The 20,924-nt window shown below is 45.6% G+C and overlaps 1 protein-coding gene across 2 annotated transcripts in view; it reads left to right on the top strand.

The window, feature by feature from the left end:
- Positions 1-20,924, top strand: part of MTSS1 (MTSS I-BAR domain containing 1) — a 431,605-nt gene that overhangs the window by 388,604 nt on the left and 22,077 nt on the right. For both annotated transcript variants that reach the window (XM_029592008.1, XM_029592009.1), the window contains exons 9-10: positions 5,685-5,782; positions 8,211-8,421. In XM_029592008.1, coding sequence (XP_029447868.1) covers positions 5,685-5,782; positions 8,211-8,421 — 309 coding nt within the window. The remainder of the gene's footprint in view (positions 1-5,684; positions 5,783-8,210; positions 8,422-20,924) is intronic.

The raw sequence follows: 20,924 nt of genomic DNA, 5'->3' as shown, positions 1-20,924 counted from the left end.
TGGTTCGTTTTGGTTTTAAGAGTCAAAGCCACCCATGTTATTTAACTCTGGCTCGGCTCTTTTTTTTCTCATTGCCGTAGGAACCAGGAAGTAGTAGAGCGATAGTGGATGCCATGCAAGTATCTTTGTTCAAACAAATGGTGTTGGAACCCACGAGAGAAGGAGCTATACTCGACTTAGTGCTCACTAATGCAGATAATGTCTCAGATGTCCAGGTGGGCGCCCACCTCAGCAGCAGTGATCATCAAACGGTATGGTTTAATATCAATAAAAGAATAGGGAAAAGAACCACAAAGACCCGAGTTTTACAGTTCAAAAACACAGACTTTGAGGAAATGGGGAACTACCTGGAGGAAGAACTTAAAGGATGGGAGAACGAGAGAGATGTGGATCAGCAGTGGACCAATCTAAAAGGAGCAATCACCAAGGCAACTGCTCTATATGTTAGAAATGTAAAGAAAAGCAAAAGAAAACTGAAACCTATCTGGTTCTCAAAGGAGGTGGCTGACAAAATTAAAGCTAAAAGAACAGCATTCAAGAAATATAAAGGATCCCAAAGGGAGGAGCACAAAGAAGAATATTTGTATCAACTGAGGGAGACAAAGAAATTAATCAAGTTGGCAAAGAGTCAAGCAGAAGAGAGGATTGCCAAGGAGATAAAAAATGGTGACAAAACATTTTTCAGATACATCAGCGAAAAGAGAAAGGTCCAAAGTGGTATAGTGAAATTGAAAGGTGGTAATGATCAATGTGTGGAGAGAGACGAAGAAATGGCAGAAATATTAAAAACGAATACTTCAGCTCTGTGTTCACTAAAGAAGACCCTGGAGAAGGACCATCTCTAAACAACAAGAAACTGGAGGGAAGGGGAATAGATGAAAATCCTTTTACAGTAGAAAATGTGTGGGAAGAACTAAAGAACCTGAAAGTGGACAAAGCCATGGGGCCTGATGGGATTCATCCAAGGATATTGAGGGAGCTCAGAGATGTTCTGGCGGGTCCGCTGTGTGACCTGTTCAATAGATCCCTAGAAACGGGAGTGGTGCCGAGTGATTGGAGAAGAGCGGTGGTGGTCCCGCTTCACAAGAGTGGGAACAGGGAAGAGGCAGGCAACTACAGACCGGTTAGCCTCACTTCGGTGGTGGGAAAAGTAATGGAGTCACTGCTGAAAGAGAGAATAGTGAACTATCTACAGTCTGGAGAATTGATGGACCAGAGGCAGCATGGATTCACCAGGGGAAGATCCTGTCAGACAAATTTGATTGACTTTTTTGACTGGGTAACCAAGGAATTGGATCAAGGAAGAGCACTAGATGTCATCTACTTGGATTTTAGCAAAGCTTTTGATACGGTTCCGCACAGGAGACTGGTGAATAAAACGAGAAGCTTGGGAGTGAGTGCCGAGGTGGTGACCTGGATTGCAAACTGGTTGACGGACAGAAGACAATGTGTGATGGTAAATGGAACCTTCTCTGAAGAGAGAGCGGTTTTAAGTGGTGTACCGCAAGGATCGGTGTTGGGACCGGTCCTGTTCAATATCTTTGTGAGCGACATTGCGGACGGGATAGAAGGTAAAGTTTGTCTTTTTGCGGATGACACTAAGATCTGCAACAGAGTGGACACGCCGGAAGGAGTGGAGAGAATGAGACGGGATCTAAGGAAACTGGAAGAGTAGTCGAAGATATGGCAGCTGAGATTCAATGCCAAGAAGTGCAAAGTCATGCATATGGGGAGTGGAAATCCGAATGAACTGTACTCGATGGGGGGGGAAAGGCTGATGTGCACGGAGCAGGAGAGGGACCTTGGGGTGATAGTGTCTAATGATGTGAAGACAGCGAAACAATGCGACAAGGCGATAGCAAAAGCCAGAAGAATGCTGGGCTGCATAGAGAGAGGAATATCGAGTAAGAAAAGGGAAGTGATTATTCCCTTGTACAGGTCCTTGGTGAGGCCTCACCTGGAGTACTGTGTTCAGTTCTGGAGACCGTATCTACAAAAAGACAAAGACAAGATGGAAGCGGTACAGAGAAGGGCGACCAGGAAGGTGGAGGATCTTCATCGGATGACGTACGAGGAGAGATTGAAGAATCTAAATATGTACACCCTGGAGGAAAGGAGGAGCAGAGGTGATATGATACAGACTTTCAGATACTTGAAAGGTTTTAATGATCCAAAAACAACGACAAACCTCTTCCGTAGGAAAATAATCAGCAGAACCAGGGGTCACGATTTGAGGCTCCAGGGAGGAAGATTCAGAACCAATGTCAGGAAGTATTTCTTCATGGAGAGGGTGGTGGATGCCTGGAATGCCCTTCCGGAGGAAGTGGTGAAGACCAGAACTGTGAAAGACTTCAAAGGGGCGTGGGATAAACACATAAAGTCAAGAGGCCGCCAATGAAGAGTGGGTGACTCGCCAGAATGATGGCTATTGACACAATACCCATATTAAATAAACATACACATGCTTACTGTGACTCCTACATCACTCTAAGCTTCAACAGCAAGAGGTAATGGAAAAAAGGATTTGCACTCATAAAGAGGGGAGTAGCTGGCTTGTTACGGCGGTTACTACCCCAAACCAAATGTGCCTGATACTTCACTTTCAATGCATATCCAGCATAGCTCCCGGCTTCAACGGCAGGGGAGAAGATAAACAACCAATAAGGGCTGTATAACATAATCTGGGTAAAAACAAATAAGCATGGGTGTAGCTTGCTTATCGCGGCGGTTACTGCCCCTAACTAATCAAGCTAGATATTTCACTTGGATGCAGCTCCATCACCGCTCTCTACATTAATGGTGGGGGTGGAAGGGGAATAGAACCAAGAGCTAAGAGAAACAGATAAGAATGAGAGAAAAAATGTGTGAGGCTTGCTGGGCAGACTGGATGGGCCATTTGGTCTTCTTCTGCCGTCATTTCTATGTTTCTATGAAGTGGTTTGGTTTTGGTTTTGTGTGTTTGGGTTTTTTTTAAAGATCTGCCGACACACAGTATCAGTAGTTATTTTTCATGTTTCTTGATAAGAAATTGAAATATTCAGGCACAGGAAAAGGGAAACGAATGATTTACTGCTATAAAGAATGAAGTTAGAAGTTCAGTACCGTGCGGTGCCAGGCAGGAGATTGAGCTCCTGCTCGTCAGTAGGGCAGAGGCCGGGGAAGGCGGCCTTCGAGAACCCCACCCAGCCATCTCACCACACCCCCACCAGTGGGTGAGATTCAGGGTGCGCACACAACATGGCCCCCACCAAGGACGGTCACAGCAGAGACTGTGTATAGAGAGAGGGAACGGTGAGTGGAGAGTACATGGTGATGGCAAATGACAGAGCATAGTGCCCAGGCCTGGCACGACCAGGTGTGCATATCGTGCATTTGCATGGGGGCGGCAGGCCAGCGGCAGCAGGAGAGGCCATGGGGCCACCAGCAGAATTCAACCCATCAGCAGCTAAAGAAGAGAGGCCGCTGGCAGGATGAGCTCTGCCGGTGGCCTCTCTCCTCCTTCAGCGGCCTTCGGCCTCTCTCCTTCCTCACCACCGGCGGATATCCCTGAATGGCCAAATGGAAGCAGTAGGGAGCCACCTAGAGGGGCAGTGACAGCATGGTTGCTCCTCCTTTTCGCCTGGCGGCGGGAAGAAGCAGCAGCAGCAGCAGCAAAACGTGTGGTGCAGGCAACGACTGCATCGGCTTTGCCCGTGCAGCGTTTGAGCGTAGGAGGAGGCGCGGCGACAGTGGCCCCCTTTGGCGGCAGCAGCAGCTCCCGAGGCCTCAATAAAGAGGAAGAGTACAGACTGCCAAGGGGGGCTGAAGGTGAAGGCTGCCGCTGTTCTTCTGACGAGGAGGGGGGCAGGAAGAGAGTGAGAGAGCGCATGCAGGCGTGTGTGTGTGTGTGGCTGAAGGAGAGAGGCCGCAGGCCGCTGGTGGCTGAAGGAGAGGCCGCTGTTCTTCTGACGGGGAGGGGGGGGGCAGGAAGAGAGTTAGAGAGCGCACGCAGGCGTGTGTGTGTGGCTGAAGGAGAGAGGCCGCTGGTGGCTGAAGGAGAGGCCGCTGGTGGCTGAAGGAGAGGGGCCTGTGTCTTTGTGTGGGTTCCAGCTCAGTTCTTCTCAGTGCTTTTCTGTTTGTACTTTCTGATCTCTTCATTCTGTATTTGGTCAGGGTCTCTCTGGGTTCTGCGTATGTGACCGTGGTGAGGGAGTTGGGGGCAAGTCAGTTTTTAAAATATAGACTGCAGGAGGGAGCTGGGCTTTATTTGATGGGCTGGGACAGAGACTGAATGAATCGTGTGTGTGTGTTCATACAGGGTGGCAAAAAACCTAGCTCTGGCCCTGATGGTGCCTCAACTTTGAGCCCATTTTCAACTGGGCTGGAAATTCAGATGTGAAGCAAGGTGGTAAAAATTGTTGTGTGGGAGTCATATATAAAAAGGTGAAGAATATACAATATTTACAAACATTTGGGCAAAGAAAGATCTTTGCAAATATTAATCCTACAGCAAAGCTTTTCTGAAAAAACCTGCGTGGTTGCCAAGTTAGTGCACATGGATGCATAGAAATAATAATCAAGATGTAGATTATATTGGACTAATTTTAATGTATTTCTGACTAGCTTTCAGGAGTTAGGCTTCCTTCATCAGGTTGATTGAATTGAAAGCTATTCACAGATACATTGTTTATCCACTAAGGGCCAGTTTCTCAGGTGCACTGCCATGCTGGACTCTCCTCGGTTTGATCCCTGTGTCGTGGCTTTTCAGCGGGGTCTGGAGCTGGGGGTGAGGGAAAAGAGCTATGGTCATGACTTTAAGGGGTGACCCCTGATCGCTGGATTCAGGGCCCATGATTACAGTGTTCTGGAAGGCTCCCTAGTGCATGGCCGCTGCTGCAGGACCTGTCTGGATTTTTTTTTTTGTGGGTGATTTATAAAACAGGGGAGAAAAACATGCATGAATAGTTGTGAATGAAGGCTCATGGCTGCAGAAGCCAGCCCTGGTTCTGATTGATCTGGGAATACAAAGGAGCAGGAGAAAACGTCTAGGTCCAAAAAAAAAAAAGAGTTTTTCTGATGAAAAAAGGTCTGACCTACATTTCTATGAAAGGGCTGAACTCATTCAGCTCGTAAGAAATTATTAGTGTGTGATTCTTATATAAAAGTTCTCCTCATTTATTTGTTACATCTGGTGACATCGCTATAACAAAATAATTACCATAGACCATGAAAGCCAAATGCTGATTCAGGTAAAAAAAAAAATTCACAGGAAAAGAGCCCCTCACCTCAGTCAGGTAATACAAATTAAAACCTCTCAGCACCTTTTATTACTCCCTGAAGATCTGTGTCGGTCTTCTCCCCACACTTTGCTTGCTTTATTTATTTGAAAGATGTAACATCCCACACTAGCGCCTGCTCTAGACACGAGCTGCAATCCTGGATCTCATTCTCTGCTTCCGGCTACAAAAAGAGCTGTTCTTTTAGCAGGCCGAGCCGTAGTGTAAGCAACGCGTGTCCTCATACAGGGATTCCCTAGGAAGACCTCATTTCAGCCCCAGTGAAGGGGAGCGTCTTCAGCCTGGCAGGCTCCACATCTCTTGCACCACTTGTAGTTAGTTTGTTTCTGTAATTAGACTTTTCAGATGGTCAAAATGTATTTTAAATGCGGTGTGTATAAATTCTGATTCACTTTTTTTTTTTATCAGGTAATTCTGGATTTGAAAGGCTCGGACTATAGTTGGTCTTATCAGACTCCCCCATCCTCTCCCAGCACTACCATGTCCAGGAAGTCCAGCGTTTGCAGGTAAGCAGAAGGGAAAGGTCTGACGTTTCTTTCCTTCTATAAAACATGCACAGTCTTGCTTGAAAATGGAAAGAGAGAGGTTCCTTACCACATGTTAAATTGCTAAAACAAAACAAAAACTTAGTGTGCCATTCTTCCTTGTGATCTTCGTGCCAGCAGGCCTGCTCTCATTCTTACACATTGGACAGTGCTGATTTTTAGCAAGATTGCAATAATGAGAAATGATTGGTTTATACTGGCAATGAAACTCTCTATAGCAGGGCTGTGATTGCTAACATATGGACTGAGGGTCAAGAACTCTAAGGGCATTCTCTGCATTAATGTGACACAGAAAACTAAAATGGCTTTGCAGTAAGCAAGAGCCAGTCCCAGAAAGGTGCCCAGTCCTTGCCAGAATCAGCAGCAGAGGATCATGAATGAGGCATCCCGTAGGTACTCTGGCAGTAAATGGCAATGGGCACAGGTTGGATTCCCGCTGAAAGCGGGGTGGAGGTGGTGGGTGCTGAGGGGGGTCTTATTACCAAATTCTGTTTAAATGCTTTTAATCTGCAGTAGAGGGTACGTTGTAAAGGTATGATGAGCGGGTGCACCATTTTCAGGTAGTGGACTCTGGGGTTACTCATGCACAGTTTTACATTACAATGAAACACTTAAGCCAGATAGGACGTGCCAGATAGCAGCACAGTATTCTCCACCTGGAGAGTGTGTTACAATCCGATTGGTTACTTCAGCCTTTTCTAGTGCATAGATTGCCCCACATAAGATGACTGCATTAATGTAAAGAATATTGGAAGTTATATATGAGACCCTTGAGACAGAGCATCGTGCTTGAAACGCAGCCAGGCTGTGGGGAGTAGTTTTGCTATTTTTGAGCAATACGTTTGCCAGTTGGTTGCAGAGCTTTTTAATTAACAAATTATTTACAGTTTTACAATTTAATATAAAAAAAAAAGAAAGTGAATTGTAATAAATGTGTGTGGTCTTCTAAGATGAATACAGAAAATTAAAATTGGTTACGTTTCCTGGGAAACTAGTTCCTTATCTGGATCAGATCTTGCTAGCCCGGTTTAAGGAAACGGCCTTAGGTAAGTGAGAAGAGAAAGTAGAAGCTGGTGTGACCCAGTCTCTCTTGCCTTGTGGGATCTGGCAATGGTGGAGACTTCTCTCCATGAATGCGCTTATGGTCTGGCAGTCCCAGAAATTGTCAAACCAGGATGTCTGAGATGTTGGGACTCTAGGAGGCTTAGAACATTATTTTCCATGGCTTTTATAAACTTTCAGTACTCTAAAAGTAGAACATTAAAATCTTGAAATCTGTTGATGTGTGTGTGGGGGGGGGGGGGGGTCTTTATTTAGGATCCACACTCTCCTGGCTTAGTGACAATCTACAGTTATTGGATCCGGATCAGGGAAGTCGTGTAACCTCGCTTTTTCTCGCACCAGAAACCACATACTCATACCATGCATTTTACATGCTAGAAAAACAGCAGTAATTAATTGGTACTAATTTTATGACCACTGCAAGCTCCCAATTTTTTGTTTGAAAATAATTGCCTAGCGTTCAGGTTAGGCAGCGAGTTTTTGATGTTGTTCCTTTTAACTGAAGCACAACACTAACCTGCCTGTTTCTGGCCCAATGTGTTTCCTCCTGGCCCTTTGAACTGTCGGCTCAGTTGGAACCAGCCTGCATCAGGCTACGGTGTCATGTGCCTTCATTTGCAATTATCCAAGGGCTCCCCATTAGGCCAAGATGCATGTACTGCAGCTCCTTCCGGATCCCGGTGCACACAACCCCTGAGTCTGGCCTCTAGGTGTCACCATTGTGCAGTGACTGGGACTCCCTTCCCTTGGGGGGGGAGGCGGGCTGTGAATGCTGCATCCACAGGCAATTTGGGGAGCAGATGGTAAGGTCAGGACTCAAATACAGATCTCCTGCATGGCAGCACTGCCACAGGGCTGTCTCCCGGACAGACTTTTTCATATAGAATAAAAAAGGGTGCCCTTTTTATTGGAGCCACTTTGTGTGTTGACTTTTTTTTTTTTTTATATATATTGTCTCCCTTGTTCCGTGCTTCATCTAATGAATCTATATGCAAATGTCAGCTGTATCAGGATGGTGGTAGGTGGTGAATAGAAACCTCAAGTTTATTCAAATCTGTGATAGTACAATAAAATAGATAGGAAGAACTTTCTAATACTACAGTCGCCTCGCACACACAATAAAAATGTGAAAAAGGAGAATATTATTGCTTATATTCTAACCACTGACTAAACTAGTCACAATCATTTTGTTAGCCATGCTGCGTTCAAAGGAATACCGCAGCTTTTCTGTGCTTTTAGCCATTTTTAGGGATCTCTTGATTTCTGGCTCTTGCTTGGAGATTGGAGGAGTGTTAATTGTATTGTGTTTGCTCTCTGTCTCTCACAGCAGTCTGAACAGCGTGAACAGCAGTGATTCCAGATCCAGCGGTTCTCACTCTCACTCTCCCACTTCACACTATCGCTACCGCAGCTCCAACCTGCCCCAGCAGGCTCCCATGAGGCTCTCCAGCGTGTCCTCCCATGACTCGGGGTTCATGTCTCAAGATGCTTTCCAGTCCAAATCGCCATCACCTATGCCTCCAGAAGCACCGAACCAGGTACGTGGGGTGGTTTCATTGTCGTTCTGGGCTCACTACTACTTAGCACTTCTGTGGTGCTGCTCAAAAGAGTGAACCAACATCGATCCATGCTACGCTAATAAAGGCAAATAAGTCGATTGCAGTGGGAAGTGGCAGTGACACTGGCTGGCTTTTGGCTCTAGTGCCAGAAAGGAAAATGAAAAAAAAAAAGTGCTTCGAGTAGCTCTCTTATTCAAAAGTTAAAGGTGGGAAAATTAAAATCTGGACTAGGATATATTTATAAAGCAAATACAAATCATGCATTTCAGAATCTCGCCTCTACTTTCTCAGAGTCAGTATGATTGTGAGTTCACAGCAGTTTACAGATTTCCTGGCTGGCCATGTTCGGCACGTGTTTTCAGCCATGTTTAATGCAATGTACCAGGGCACCAATGTGGAGCTCCCCTATTTCTGTCTCTTAGATCCTGCTAGAGGTCAGCAGAGGTGCTTGGGTCATCACTTCCTCTACTGTATTCCTCCCCTGACTGTGTAACGTTGCAGGCCTGTACAGTCCTTTTGTGCCTGTATTACTGCAAAGGAAAGAAATAGGACCCCTGTGCATGCTAGCAAGTCAGGTTGCATATGAAGCTACTTCTCTGGCTTCTGAAACCCGATGACATACCACACACACCTCTGCAAGATTTTAGTAGTACTTCATATTTGAGCAAATGAGTTTTGGAAACCGTACCACCCCAGCTGAATGTCTTCATGTATATCTGTACATTGTAGAAGTAAGTGTATGATGCAGGCTTTTTACCTTGCACATGACACACCACTGTCTTGGAATATGCTGTTCTATATTGACATCAGCTGGGAGTTTGTTTCCTTCACGGAGTTCCATTCTTGGACCATGGTGTCATTAGGCTGCGGTTTCAATATATTTTAAGCTAAAAACACATTTGCTGAAAAGTTAGCAGCACCCTGCTGCTTCAGAGTAACTTAATGTAACTCATTTTAACGTACTTGCCTATAATCTTATATTTCTGGGTTCTGAAAAGCAGTACTACCAAACATTATTTTAAGAATCCAGCCAGTCATTAAAACACACACAATTATCCTGATTCCTTTCTTTCTTTTGTTCTGAGTTCTATAGATGATTGCGCTGTTCGTTGGCCTGCTGAAGAAAGGATAACGTTCCAAAGCTAGTCAAGTTAGTTCAGTTTAAAAAAAAAAGTATCACCTACAACTTATTTTACCCTTAATTCTGCATCCCTAAAGGTAAAGGTTTTGAAAGTTATTGCTTGCATAGCCACTTTGTAGATTGGGCTGCTGCAGCACTGATTGTCATCAGAAAGCTGATGTTAGTGCTGCCCTGCTAGACATCTAATGTGTAACTAGAAACATAACACAAATTCCCTGTACCTATCCAGATCAGTCCTGACTCCTGCCTCCCTACCAGCAGATAGAAACGGAGAAAGTTGTACTGACACTGCCACCTAACCTCGTGTGCCACCTGCAACTCCTCAGTATTTCTCCGCCTCCAGCAGATGGTAGATGGGCAGCTCTGCAGTGTTTGATATTTTTAGAGTTTTGGAGCCTTCCTCCCTGAGGTCTTTGGGTCCTAGTAGGTCCTTTCCTGTCCGGTTGAGGTGGATGAACTTGGAGGTTGGTGACCCTTGTGTATGTTCGGTCCTTGCACCTGTGGGGTATAAATCTGGTGGTCCAGATCCCTCCCCTTCACAAGGCCGCTGAGATGGCTGCAGGCTTGGGGTAAAAGATTTTGTTTTGCTTTTCCTCTGGCTATTTTTAGCCAGGGTACTTTGAGCATTTTTTTGTTTCCTCTGGCATTTTTGTAGCCAGAAGAAGCAGGCTTTTCATAAAGCAGGCTCTTCATAAAGTTTTATTTAAAAAAAAATAAAAAAAAAAATCAAAGGGCTATGCTGCTGACTTCCCCCCTGCCTGGTTCAGGTGGCTGGAAGTGAGATTTGCAATTTGAGGTCAGTGTATGTTGAGCTGCTCTAAAGTAAGGTTTTGACTATAACCGCGATGGGACATGGGTCAGCATGATTGTGACTAAACAGAGGGGCTATGTTCCAGCTTCTGACGGTGGGGGGGGGGGGAGCCCATCTGATTGCCAGAGGAGTGCTAAAAGGCAGCGATTAGTTTCCCCCCTCGTTGCCCGTGGCACGTTGGAGCTTGAGGCTGGCAGTGGATCCCTTCCCGCTCAGTGTAGGAATGGTGGCCATCTTAGATTCCTTCCTGACCTTTCTCACCGATGGGAGGTGGAGGGGATGCTCCCCCGTGTTTGTCCCTGGCTTGCTCTGGAGAGGAGCGGGAAGCTTCGGAGGGGCAGGAAGTGCAGGGTGCACCCTGATCTGTTCCCTCACAGTCTTTTTTTGCCAGACTTTTTGTTGTATGAGGTCTATTTGGCTAAGCAGCAGGAGAGGTCCTCCTCTAGGGAGCGAATTTGACTGTCCAGTGGACAGGATAAGGGGTCCAAATCGGCTCAATCCTCTACCAAAAGGGTCCCTTCTCATCAAAAAGCGATAGGTCGTCCTTCTCAGTTGGGACTTTGTAAGGAGGAGTCTGAGGGGGACAGTTGGTTCCCCAGAGTGCACAAGGGATCCTACGGGGCTTGATTTGCCAGGGGATCCAGGACCCAGAGATGATGATCAGCAAGAGGATTCAGACGAGGTCCCGGTTTTTGAAGGGGATGACCCGAAGGTGGTCCATCTGTTCCGGCAAGAGGAACTGGGACCCTTAATTCCTCAGGCTCTTCTGGAACTTGGGGTCAAAATACCTTAGAAGGATTCAGATTTGGAGGGGGCAAATCCAGTCTTGGATGGGTTGAGGGTCAGCTAGAGCCTTCCCTTATCACAAATCCGTAAAGAAGCTGGTGGAAAGGGAGTGGGGAGTTCCTGATGCAGGTCTGAAGGTGGGTAGGGCTATGGCAAAGCTGTATCCGAGCAGACGTTAGACCTTTTTGCCCTTTCTATGGTCATTGCTGCAGTCTCTGCAGTTACTAAGACGATAACTATTCCTGTAGCTTGGTCCACATTATTGAAGGACGTGCACGATCGGAAGTTTGAGGTGTTGCTTAAGAGGAATTTTGAGAGCTGCTATTTGTTCTAGTTTTATGCAAAGGGCTTGTCTGTGCTGGGTTCAACAGCTGTAGGAGAGTAATCCAAGTTCTGATGATGAAGCAAGCAGGGTGGAAAGTGTAGAGGTGGCAGTTGGTAATGGGGCAGATGCCTTATATGACTTGGTAAGGACGTCGTTGAGAATTATGATGTCTGCAGTCCAGGAGACTATTATGATTGCGCAACTAGTCTGCCAATGTGTCCTCCAAGTCACAGTTGAGTTCTCTGCTGTTTAAAGGTAAACTTTTGTTTGGAGTGGATTTAGAGCAGTTGATGAAGTACTTGGGCGAGAATAAGGTACACAGACTGCCTGAGGATAAACCTTAAGGGCATGACATTACTAACACAATTTCCAACGATATATGCCCTCTACAATCTAGACAAATCCACCCACAGGACAATAAAAGAATCCATGGTATACACAAGAATTAAAAAACCTGAAACAACACCTCAGGAAAACTGAAAAGGCCTGGTGCAATGATCCATCCCCTTCACACCTGGCCCAGTTCAAATCCTCCTTACATCACTACAGTGAAAAGTTAAATAAGGCCAAAAGAGATCACTACGCCTCCAAAATACATCAATTCCAATTCAGCCCAAGAGCCCTATATGACTATGTTGCTTCACTTACCAAGTCAGCACCCCCTGACATTCCCGAAGAAGTAGCTAAAACCAAATGCGAAGAGCTCGCTACATTCTTCCAAAACAAAATCAACAAGCTGCTGACTCACTTCCCCACCCCCTCCTCCCCTACACAATCTCACCAAGAACTTAACCAAACCTTCCCCAGAAACCTATCTAAGGGTCTCTCCACACTAGAATGCACCACTGCCCTAGAAATAGAATCATTCATCAAGAAAGCCAGACCCTCCTCCCACCCCTCAGACACGATCCCCACCAAACTCCTCCTATCCATTCCTAATCTAATTGCAAAACCTATAGCCAACATTATCAACTCATCCATCAGCTCAGGTCATGTTCCGGACCCTCTTAAGCAAGCTATTGTCAAGCCTATATCGAAGAAGCCGAAGCTCGATCCCACTGATCTGTCCAACTGCCGCCCCATCTCAAACCTTCCGTTTATCTCTAAACTTCTTGAAAAAACGATCAACAAACAACTCACAGAATATCTCGAGGATAATCAAATTCTCGCCTCTTCACAGTACGGTTTCCGGAAATTCCATAGTACGGAGACCCTCCTTCTCTCCCTCTCTGACCATCTTATAAAAGGTTTTGACAAAGGGAAATCATATATTCTTGCCTTTCTAGACATCTCTGCAGCATTTGATACCATCAGCCATAGTATTCTCCTTCAACGACTAACCGAAATCAGAATAACTGGAGCCGCCCTCAATTGGTTCAAATCCTACCTCAGCAATCGTAATTTCAGAATCAAAATAGGAAACCATGAGTCCAAAGCTATTCCCCTTGATCAAGGAGTCCCACAAGGCTCATCCCTGTCCTCTGCCCTTTTCAACATCTACATCCTACCCCTCTGTCATCTTCTATCCAGTCTCAAGCTTCCTCATTACATCTATGCCGACGATGTACAGATACTTATTCCCGTATCTGATACACTCCCGAATGCCATGAACATCTGGAATTCCACGCTTCTATCAATTAACAAGCTCCTAACTACTATCCACCTTGCCCTGAACACCGCGAAAACCAAAATCATGCTAATCTCACCTCAGTCACTCCAACCCCCTCCCCCTTCCTTTTCCTCAAGCCAATCCTATCCAATTCTCCCAACAAGTCCGAGATCTAGGGGTCATTCTTGACAACCACATCAACCTGAAGAAATTCATCAGCCATACACTAAGAGATGGTTTCTTTAAACTTCAAACCCTAAAAAAACTGAAACCCTTACTACACCCCCCTGATTTCTGTATAGTACTTCAAACGACGATCTTTTCCAAACTTGACTACTGTAACTCCCTCCTCCTAGGTTTACCTAAAAACTCTATCCAGCCCTTACAAATACTTCAAAACACAGCTGCCCGGATCCTTACCAGTACATGCAGAAATGAACACATAACACCTGTACTAAAGGATCTACACTGGCTCCCAATTACATCCTGCATTTAATACAAGACACTCTCTCTCATTCACAAGGCCCTGTACAATCCAGAAATGAACTGGCTCAACAGACTCCCTTAGATTCCACCAGGCTATTAAACCCACCAGACACCAACACCTCGCTACTATGCAGACCTTCTCCCCCAAAGTCATCAAACTGGCCTCCACCAGAGCACGTTCACTCTTGGTAGCTGGGCCTGCCCTTTGGAATTCAATGCCAGTAGAGTTACGCCAGGAGGACTGCCAAAAAACATTCAAACAAAAACTTAAGACGTGGCTCTTCACAAAAGCATACACCTAATACCAATCAGCCCATGCTTCAGCCACGCTCCTGCCCTCTCCAGCCCACCCTCCTCCCCTAACAACTCCAATCTCCTTTAAATTCCCCCCCCCCCCCCCCCCCGCCAGCTAATCTCCACAGCCTTCTCAGCCAAATCCTCCCATTCTTCTCCTTTTGTTTATGCCAAGCTCGCTGGAATGTATTCAACATTTATCTTTTGCCTTTCCCGTTATCCCTTTGGAATCCTCCTTAGCTCCAGTAACTTATATAATTTCTCAGTCCTTTCAATTGTATATAATGTATATAATTTTACAGTTTAATTCATTTAATCCCTGTAATTAATCTTCCCCATCCCCTCTTACCAGTTGATGTTTAATTTACCCACTACTGTTCTATGTCAAACGCTTTCCAAACGTATGTTTTATTCTTTGTTACGCTGTAAACCGATGTGATATCATTGATGAATGTCGGTATATAAAAGTCTATAAATAAATAAGAGGTTTTTTTCAGGTCAGTTCCCGGTTTTGGGATAGTAGAAGAGCTTGTCCAGCTAGAGGAGTGTCAGGGCCACAGAAGCAGTCCACGTTTTGGGGGTCAGTCCTTTTGAGGAAGCTGTAGACCCTTCTGTGACTCCACAGGTAGTGGTGCAGTGGAAGCCAAGCCCCCGCAATGAGGCAAGACAGGTCCACTCCAACGATCCTTGTATAGGAGGCCGCTTAATGTGGCTTTACATGGAATGGGCCAAAATTACTCAGGATCAGTAGGTCCTCAGCATTGCCAGAGAAGGCTATGCATTAGAATTTGCATGCCCCGTCAGAGATTTGTTTCCCCTTGCGGTTCACTGGTCAAACAGTTACTAGTACGGGACATGCTGCATAGATTACACCAGTTAGGGGCAGTGATTCCAGTTCCGCGAGACAAGCGAGGTACAAGGAGATATTCCATTTATTTCATCACCCCCAAAAAAGGAAGATATTTTTCACCCAATCCTGGACTTGAAAAAGATGAATTCAGCGCTCAAGGTTCTGCATTTCCTTATGGAGACTCTTAAGATTAATTATAGTGGCAGTTCACAAAGGAGAGTTTCTAGCAGCCTTAGATCTGACGGAGGCGTACCTTCACATACCCATTCGACCAGATCACCAGCGGTTTCTGCGGTTCATGATTCTGGGTCAACATTTTCAGTTTCAAGCCCTGTCTTTTGGGTTGGCCATGGCTCCACAGACTTTTACCAAGGTTATGGTAGTGGCGACAGCAGTTCTCCATCGGGAAGGTGTTTTGATGTATCCTTATTTGGACGACTGGCTGATCAGGACAAAGCTGGAGGATCTTTGTCATTGGTCGGTGCAGAAATTGACAGGGTTACTGAGTCTCTTGGCTGGGTAATGAATGTGTCAAAAAGTCAGTTGGTGCCATCACAGTCCCTGGGTGCCTGGTTCGATGGGCAGTCTGGCAAGGTTTTTCTCACAGAGGACCATGTTCAGAAGCTCCGGGGCAGATTCAGCAATTTGTTGCCAATGGCCAGAGTCTGGGAAGATTTGCAGGTTCTGGGCTCTATTGTACCAACCCTGGGGTTAGTACTATGGGCATTTGCGCATATGAGGCCCTTGCAGGGGGCTCTTTTGGCTTGGTGGAATCCGCTCTCAGAAGAATTTCATCTTTCCTTGCCACTCGAGGGAGAAGCGAGAGACTGTCTTGATGGCTGCTATGTGCAAATTTGATACGTGGTGTGGAACTCGAGGTTCCAGATTGGGTGGTACTTACTACTGATGCCAGTTTCTCTAGCTGGGGAGCAGTTTGTCAGAATCAGTCCGTTCAAGGTTGATGGTCAAGGGACTAGACTTCTGGTCGATCATTCGGTTGGAGACCAAGGCATTGCACTTGGCCTTAAAATTTTTCTTCCTTTGGTGAAGGGTTGGTCGGTGAGAGTTCTTTCCGACAATGCGACCACTGTGGCATATAACAATCGGCAGAGTGGTACCAAGAGTCGAGCGGTAGCCCAAGAGGCCCAGGAGTTGATGCGTTGGGCGGAACTTCACCTGGAATGGTTTGCGGCATCACACATCATGTGGATTAAAAACGTTCAAGCAGATTTTTTTGAGTCACGAGCTCTTAGGCCCGGAGGAGTGGGAGCTCTCAGAGTCAGCGATGCAGCTCATCTGTGAGAAGTGGGGTCAGCCGCACCCTGGATCTAATGGCAACGCGCCAGAATGCCCAAAGTCTGCAAAAGGAGTATGGGGCCGAGGGCATTGATGCTGTAATAGTACCTTGGCCTTAGGGGGGATGGGGGGTACTGCTGTATGTCTTCCCTCTGAGGCCACTAATAGGCAAAGTGTTGCGACGGATAGACAGACAGGGCGAAGTGGTGCTGGTGGCTTCGGAGTAGCTGTGTCGGCCATGGTTCACGGATCTAGTCAACTTAGCTGTGGACAGGCTAATTTCCTTTGGACATCTAACAAGTCTCTTTCATCGAGGGCCCATATTTTCAGACCAGGCTGCTCACTTATGTCTAGCGGCATGGCTTTTTAAAGGAGATGTTTGAGGAGTAATCCCAAGGCGGTGATTACTATGCTTTTGCAGGCTAGGAGAAAGTTGACCTGTCTTTGCTATGTGAAAGTCTGGAAGGTTTTTGAGGCCTGGTGTATGGAGCATGGTGTACTGCCTCTGGAGGCTGCAGCTGTAGATGTCTTATCCTTTCTGCAGGAAGGTTTGGTCAAGGTCATGGCTCTAAATTCTCTTAAGGTTCAGGTGGCTGCTTTAGGTTGTTTTAGAGGTAATATTGAAGGTTCTTCCTTGATGTCTCATCTGGATGTTAATCATTTTCTATGGGACGCAAAGAATTTGCATCCTCCAGTGGGGAGAGAGAGCCCACCTAAGAGTCTTAATCTTGTCCTCAAGGGTTTGTGTGAGGCTCCTTTTGAACCACTCAGAAAGGCGACTCATAAGGATTTGATGCTTACGGTTGTTTCCTGGTGGTAATCTGTTCGGCTAGGAGAGTTTACGAGTTACAGGGCTTCTTAGGATTTTTGACTCAGGAAAGGGGGGGGGGGGGTGTCCTTGCGTACAGTACCTTCTTTTTTACCAAAGATAGTGTCAGCGTTTCATGTGAATAAGAGAGAGCTTCCAGCTTTTTCAGATGTGAACGTTTCTGCTCCTCACACACGGGAGCTTAAGTTTTTGGATGTACGCAGGGCATTAATAAGCCATTTGAAAGTTACTAATGATTATCAAAGGTCGGATCATCTTTTTTGTCCCATGAAGTGATCTGAAAAGAGGTTTGCAGGCATCTAAGACCACCAGGAGGCTATTGGGTTAACCTATATATTTAAGGGTCGACCGGTTCCAGAGGGGTTACATGCTCATTTGATGCACTCTCGGGCTGAGGCTCAATTAGTTTCTTCGCAGGAGATATGTAGGGCGGTGACTTGGAAGTCACTACATGCTTTTGCAAGACACTGTCATCTGGATGTGGGAGATACAGATTCTCGATCCTTTGGCAAGAGTGTTTTGCAAGAGGGACTCTCCTGGTCCCACCCATAGTAAGGAGCTTTAGTACATCCCATGAGTCTGGACTGATCTGGGTACATACAAGGAAAGGAAAATTGGTTTTTACTTACTCATTTTCATTCCTGTAGTACTACAGATCAGTCCAGAACCTGCCCGATCTTTGGAGGGGGGAGAGCCATCCGCTCAGTCTATTTTCTAGTTTTTTTATAATGCAGATTGTTTTAAAAGAAATTAGTTTTTTGATGAATTTTGTTATCTTAGGCTTTGATACAGTTTAATACTGAGGAGCTGCAGGTGGCAGTTTCAGTAAAACTTTCTCTGTCTCCATCTGCTGGTAGGGAGGCAAAACCCAGGAGTCTGGACTGATCTGTGGTACTACAGGAATGAAAATTAGCAGGTAAGAACCAATTTTCCTATCTGAAAAGGACCCAGGTGGAGAGTTTTGAAAACTGGGGACTTGGCCATAAAAAGAGATGCCCACTTCTATTTGCAAAGAAATAGGTTTTAGGAAAAAAGAACACAGGTCTCGATGTGGTAAGGAACAGTAGTGGGCACGCACATGTTAGCGCTGGGTTATACACACACTTTGTGGGCACCCTGTACGTAAGAGAGAGATTTATATGCAGATGATAAAGCTCCTTCATGAAGATCCCATGTTAATCAAGCCTGCATCTCTCCTGATGCAGAGAGGTGCGTAAGCTTTGCTCATGTTTTCCTAACTCTACAACTTTAGTTGCTGGTTAGAACGTCTGGGGCTAGTGCTAGCCTAAGGGAAGTTCTTGGTGCAGAGGGTCATGAACTGGATATTTATTAGCATAAACCACAATTTGTGTGCTTAACATTTTCTGAGCAGAAAACATGGTTTATTTATTTATTTTATTTTATGCTTTTATATACCGGTATTAGTATGCAAACATCATACCGGTTTATGAGCATAAATCTAAACAGGTCTTTTTGGTCGGATTTTTGGGTTAGCATACTTTTCTGAACACCTGATGGATTAGCATACCATTAGCTTACTGCATCAGGAGTTAACTCAGTTTTTTACCATATGAGTAAAGAAAATGTTTAGCTCACATTTTTTTGTACTCGTGTTTTATTACATTGGGCTCAGGAGGAGGGAGCCAGTAGGGGAGGTGATGCCTTGCAAAATGTTAGTATTAACACAGTCTTAAGATCTAATTTGACTTGTTCTCCAAAGATGAGCACCTTGATAATCACCCCTGTTGCATGCTAATTCAGAGAAGCTTCACCCAAGCTCAAACTTTCTAGAAAATTCATGGATTAGTAGGAGGTATTAGAGTTGTTGGAACCACCTCCAGGTCTCTGCCTTCCACACTGTTCCTGCTTCAGAGCATTCTCTTTCCTCTTTATTTTTGTTTCGGTTTTATGAGATTTATTTGGTGTTGGCATTTTTTGTCTTGTTTTTTGTTTACTAAGCTTTCCTTGTATTTGCCTTTCCATAGGCCTTTTCCAGCCCAGTTCATCAAAAAGCATTGAGTAAACATAAAAATAGAACTTTTTTTTTTTTAAATTTTGTACTTGTTTTCAATAAGAAAAACCAAAAATTTCAATCATTTTTATGGAGAAGTTAGCATTAAAGCCAGTCAGTGGTACAAGAACTTTTCCTACTATAAAGACCAGATGTGTGTCTCAACCATGACAGTAGATGCTCCAGGATGTGTCTTACAACTGCCAGGACCCTACAGAGAAAGCCCCGTGCCTACCTGACTGACAAGAATAAGTCCAGATCTGTACTGTCACAGAAGTCTTAAGAAGAAACATATCTATTAGTGATCAGGCTCTGATGAATTGTTCTTCCCAACTGATTTGATGTGCGACTGTCACCAAGGTTGTAGATTCTTCTAACTTCAGAGTGGCAGCCATTTCAAAGGAGACAAAACATTGGATGAACTGAAGTGCTGAAGTATTGCGCTCTTGACTGAGTCCTCCACATTATGTACTTTTGGATTGAAGCTTCAGACATGATGAGGTGCTTCCGCACAGGAAACAGAAGTAGCAGCAAAGGGGGTCCCTGCTATTCCTTCCCCACTGTTATCAAGAATTGTTGAGCTCCTGCTAGAGAAGATACCAACTGTATGGGTCCAAAGGCCATGTGGTGTTTAGGCCAAGGGTCTTGCAATATTTCCTCCATTGCTGTTCACATTTACTGTCTGTGCACTGTACTATCAATCTTGTGTCCTGTTTTTGGACTTGGCATCTGAACTGTGCTTATATTTATCAAGTACTTAGCAGTGATAGCATTGTGTCTACAGACTGGCAGTACATGTATTTCCATGTTTGAATGACTAACTGGCTGAGGATACTTCTCAAGCAGAGGCTGAAAGATCAGAATGGATTATTACCTAGGTGCCAGAGTCGCAGGTGTTCCTGATCAGTTACTCCAGGATCCATCATAGCTTACCACCCTAATTTGGATTTATAAAGGCTCTGCTTTGTATAACTCGGGTGAAGACTAGCTCCTTGAAGCATCAGAGAAAATAACTCAAGAGTCAGCAAACATCTGTCCATATTGACTCTAGTGTCAATAATGCAAGTAACTACCACGATACGTCTCCAGATGAAAGAATTCCAATGAACACCTAAGTTGTAGGTCCTCAAGCTGTTCATAACCTCCAGATTCAAATCCAGAACATGAATGAATTTTAGTTAGTTTGACCTGGTGGTAGTCCAGTTCCAGTCTGACCAACAACTTGAACTTTCAAGTTCTTAAGCTTTGTTGTGCATTCATGCATCTGTGCAAAGCTGGGGACATAACATAAAGCAGTGGTTCTCAAACTATGGGACACTGACACATTAGAGGGGAATAGATGGAGGCTGCAGTTGGAGGCAAGCCTCCCCCCTCCCAGCTGGTGAAGGTGGTTGCAGATGATGGGAGGCCTTACTCCTCTCTTTCACCATTTCATCTCTCTGCCCCCCCCCCCCCCCCCCCATTTCCTGGACCAGCATGAGAGCATTGCTTTATTATCATATATAGGTGTGAGAGAAGTGAGGGCTTGGTTGCAGAAGAGAAAACAGTTTGGGGTGGAGGGGAGAAGAGGAGTGAGGACCTGTGATGGGAGGAGGTAGATGAAAAATAGAAAAGACCCAGAATCGGGGGATAGTAGGCCAGTGATCTGGGGGGTACATGGGGGAAAGGATCCAGGATTGTACTTGGCATGTGAGTGTGCTCAAAGGCTTAGGGGTAGATTTTTTTAAAAAGTACGCTGGATTTTAGCCGCGCGTATCTTCTAAAATCCTGGATCGGCGCGCGCAAGGCTGCCGATTTTGGGCAGCCGGCGCATGCCGAGCCACGCAGCCTGTCTCCGATCCCTCCGAGGCCGCTCTGAAATCTTTCGCCCTCCCCTCACCTTCCCCTCCCTTCCTCTACCTAACCCACCCCCCTGGCCCTATCTAAACCCCCCCCCTTACCTTTGTCTGTAGATTTATGCCTGCGAGAAGCAGACTTAAATCTACGTGCGCTCCGACCCGGGGGCTGGTCCGAAGGCCTGGACCACGCCCCCGGTCCCGCCCCC

This window comes from Rhinatrema bivittatum, chromosome 2, assembly GCF_901001135.1.
Source record: "Rhinatrema bivittatum chromosome 2, aRhiBiv1.1, whole genome shotgun sequence".
NCBI classification, from domain to species: domain Eukaryota; kingdom Metazoa; phylum Chordata; class Amphibia; order Gymnophiona; family Rhinatrematidae; genus Rhinatrema; species Rhinatrema bivittatum.
Note: the sequence above shows the minus strand (reverse complement) of the source record. Positions and strands in the feature narration are given on the sequence as shown.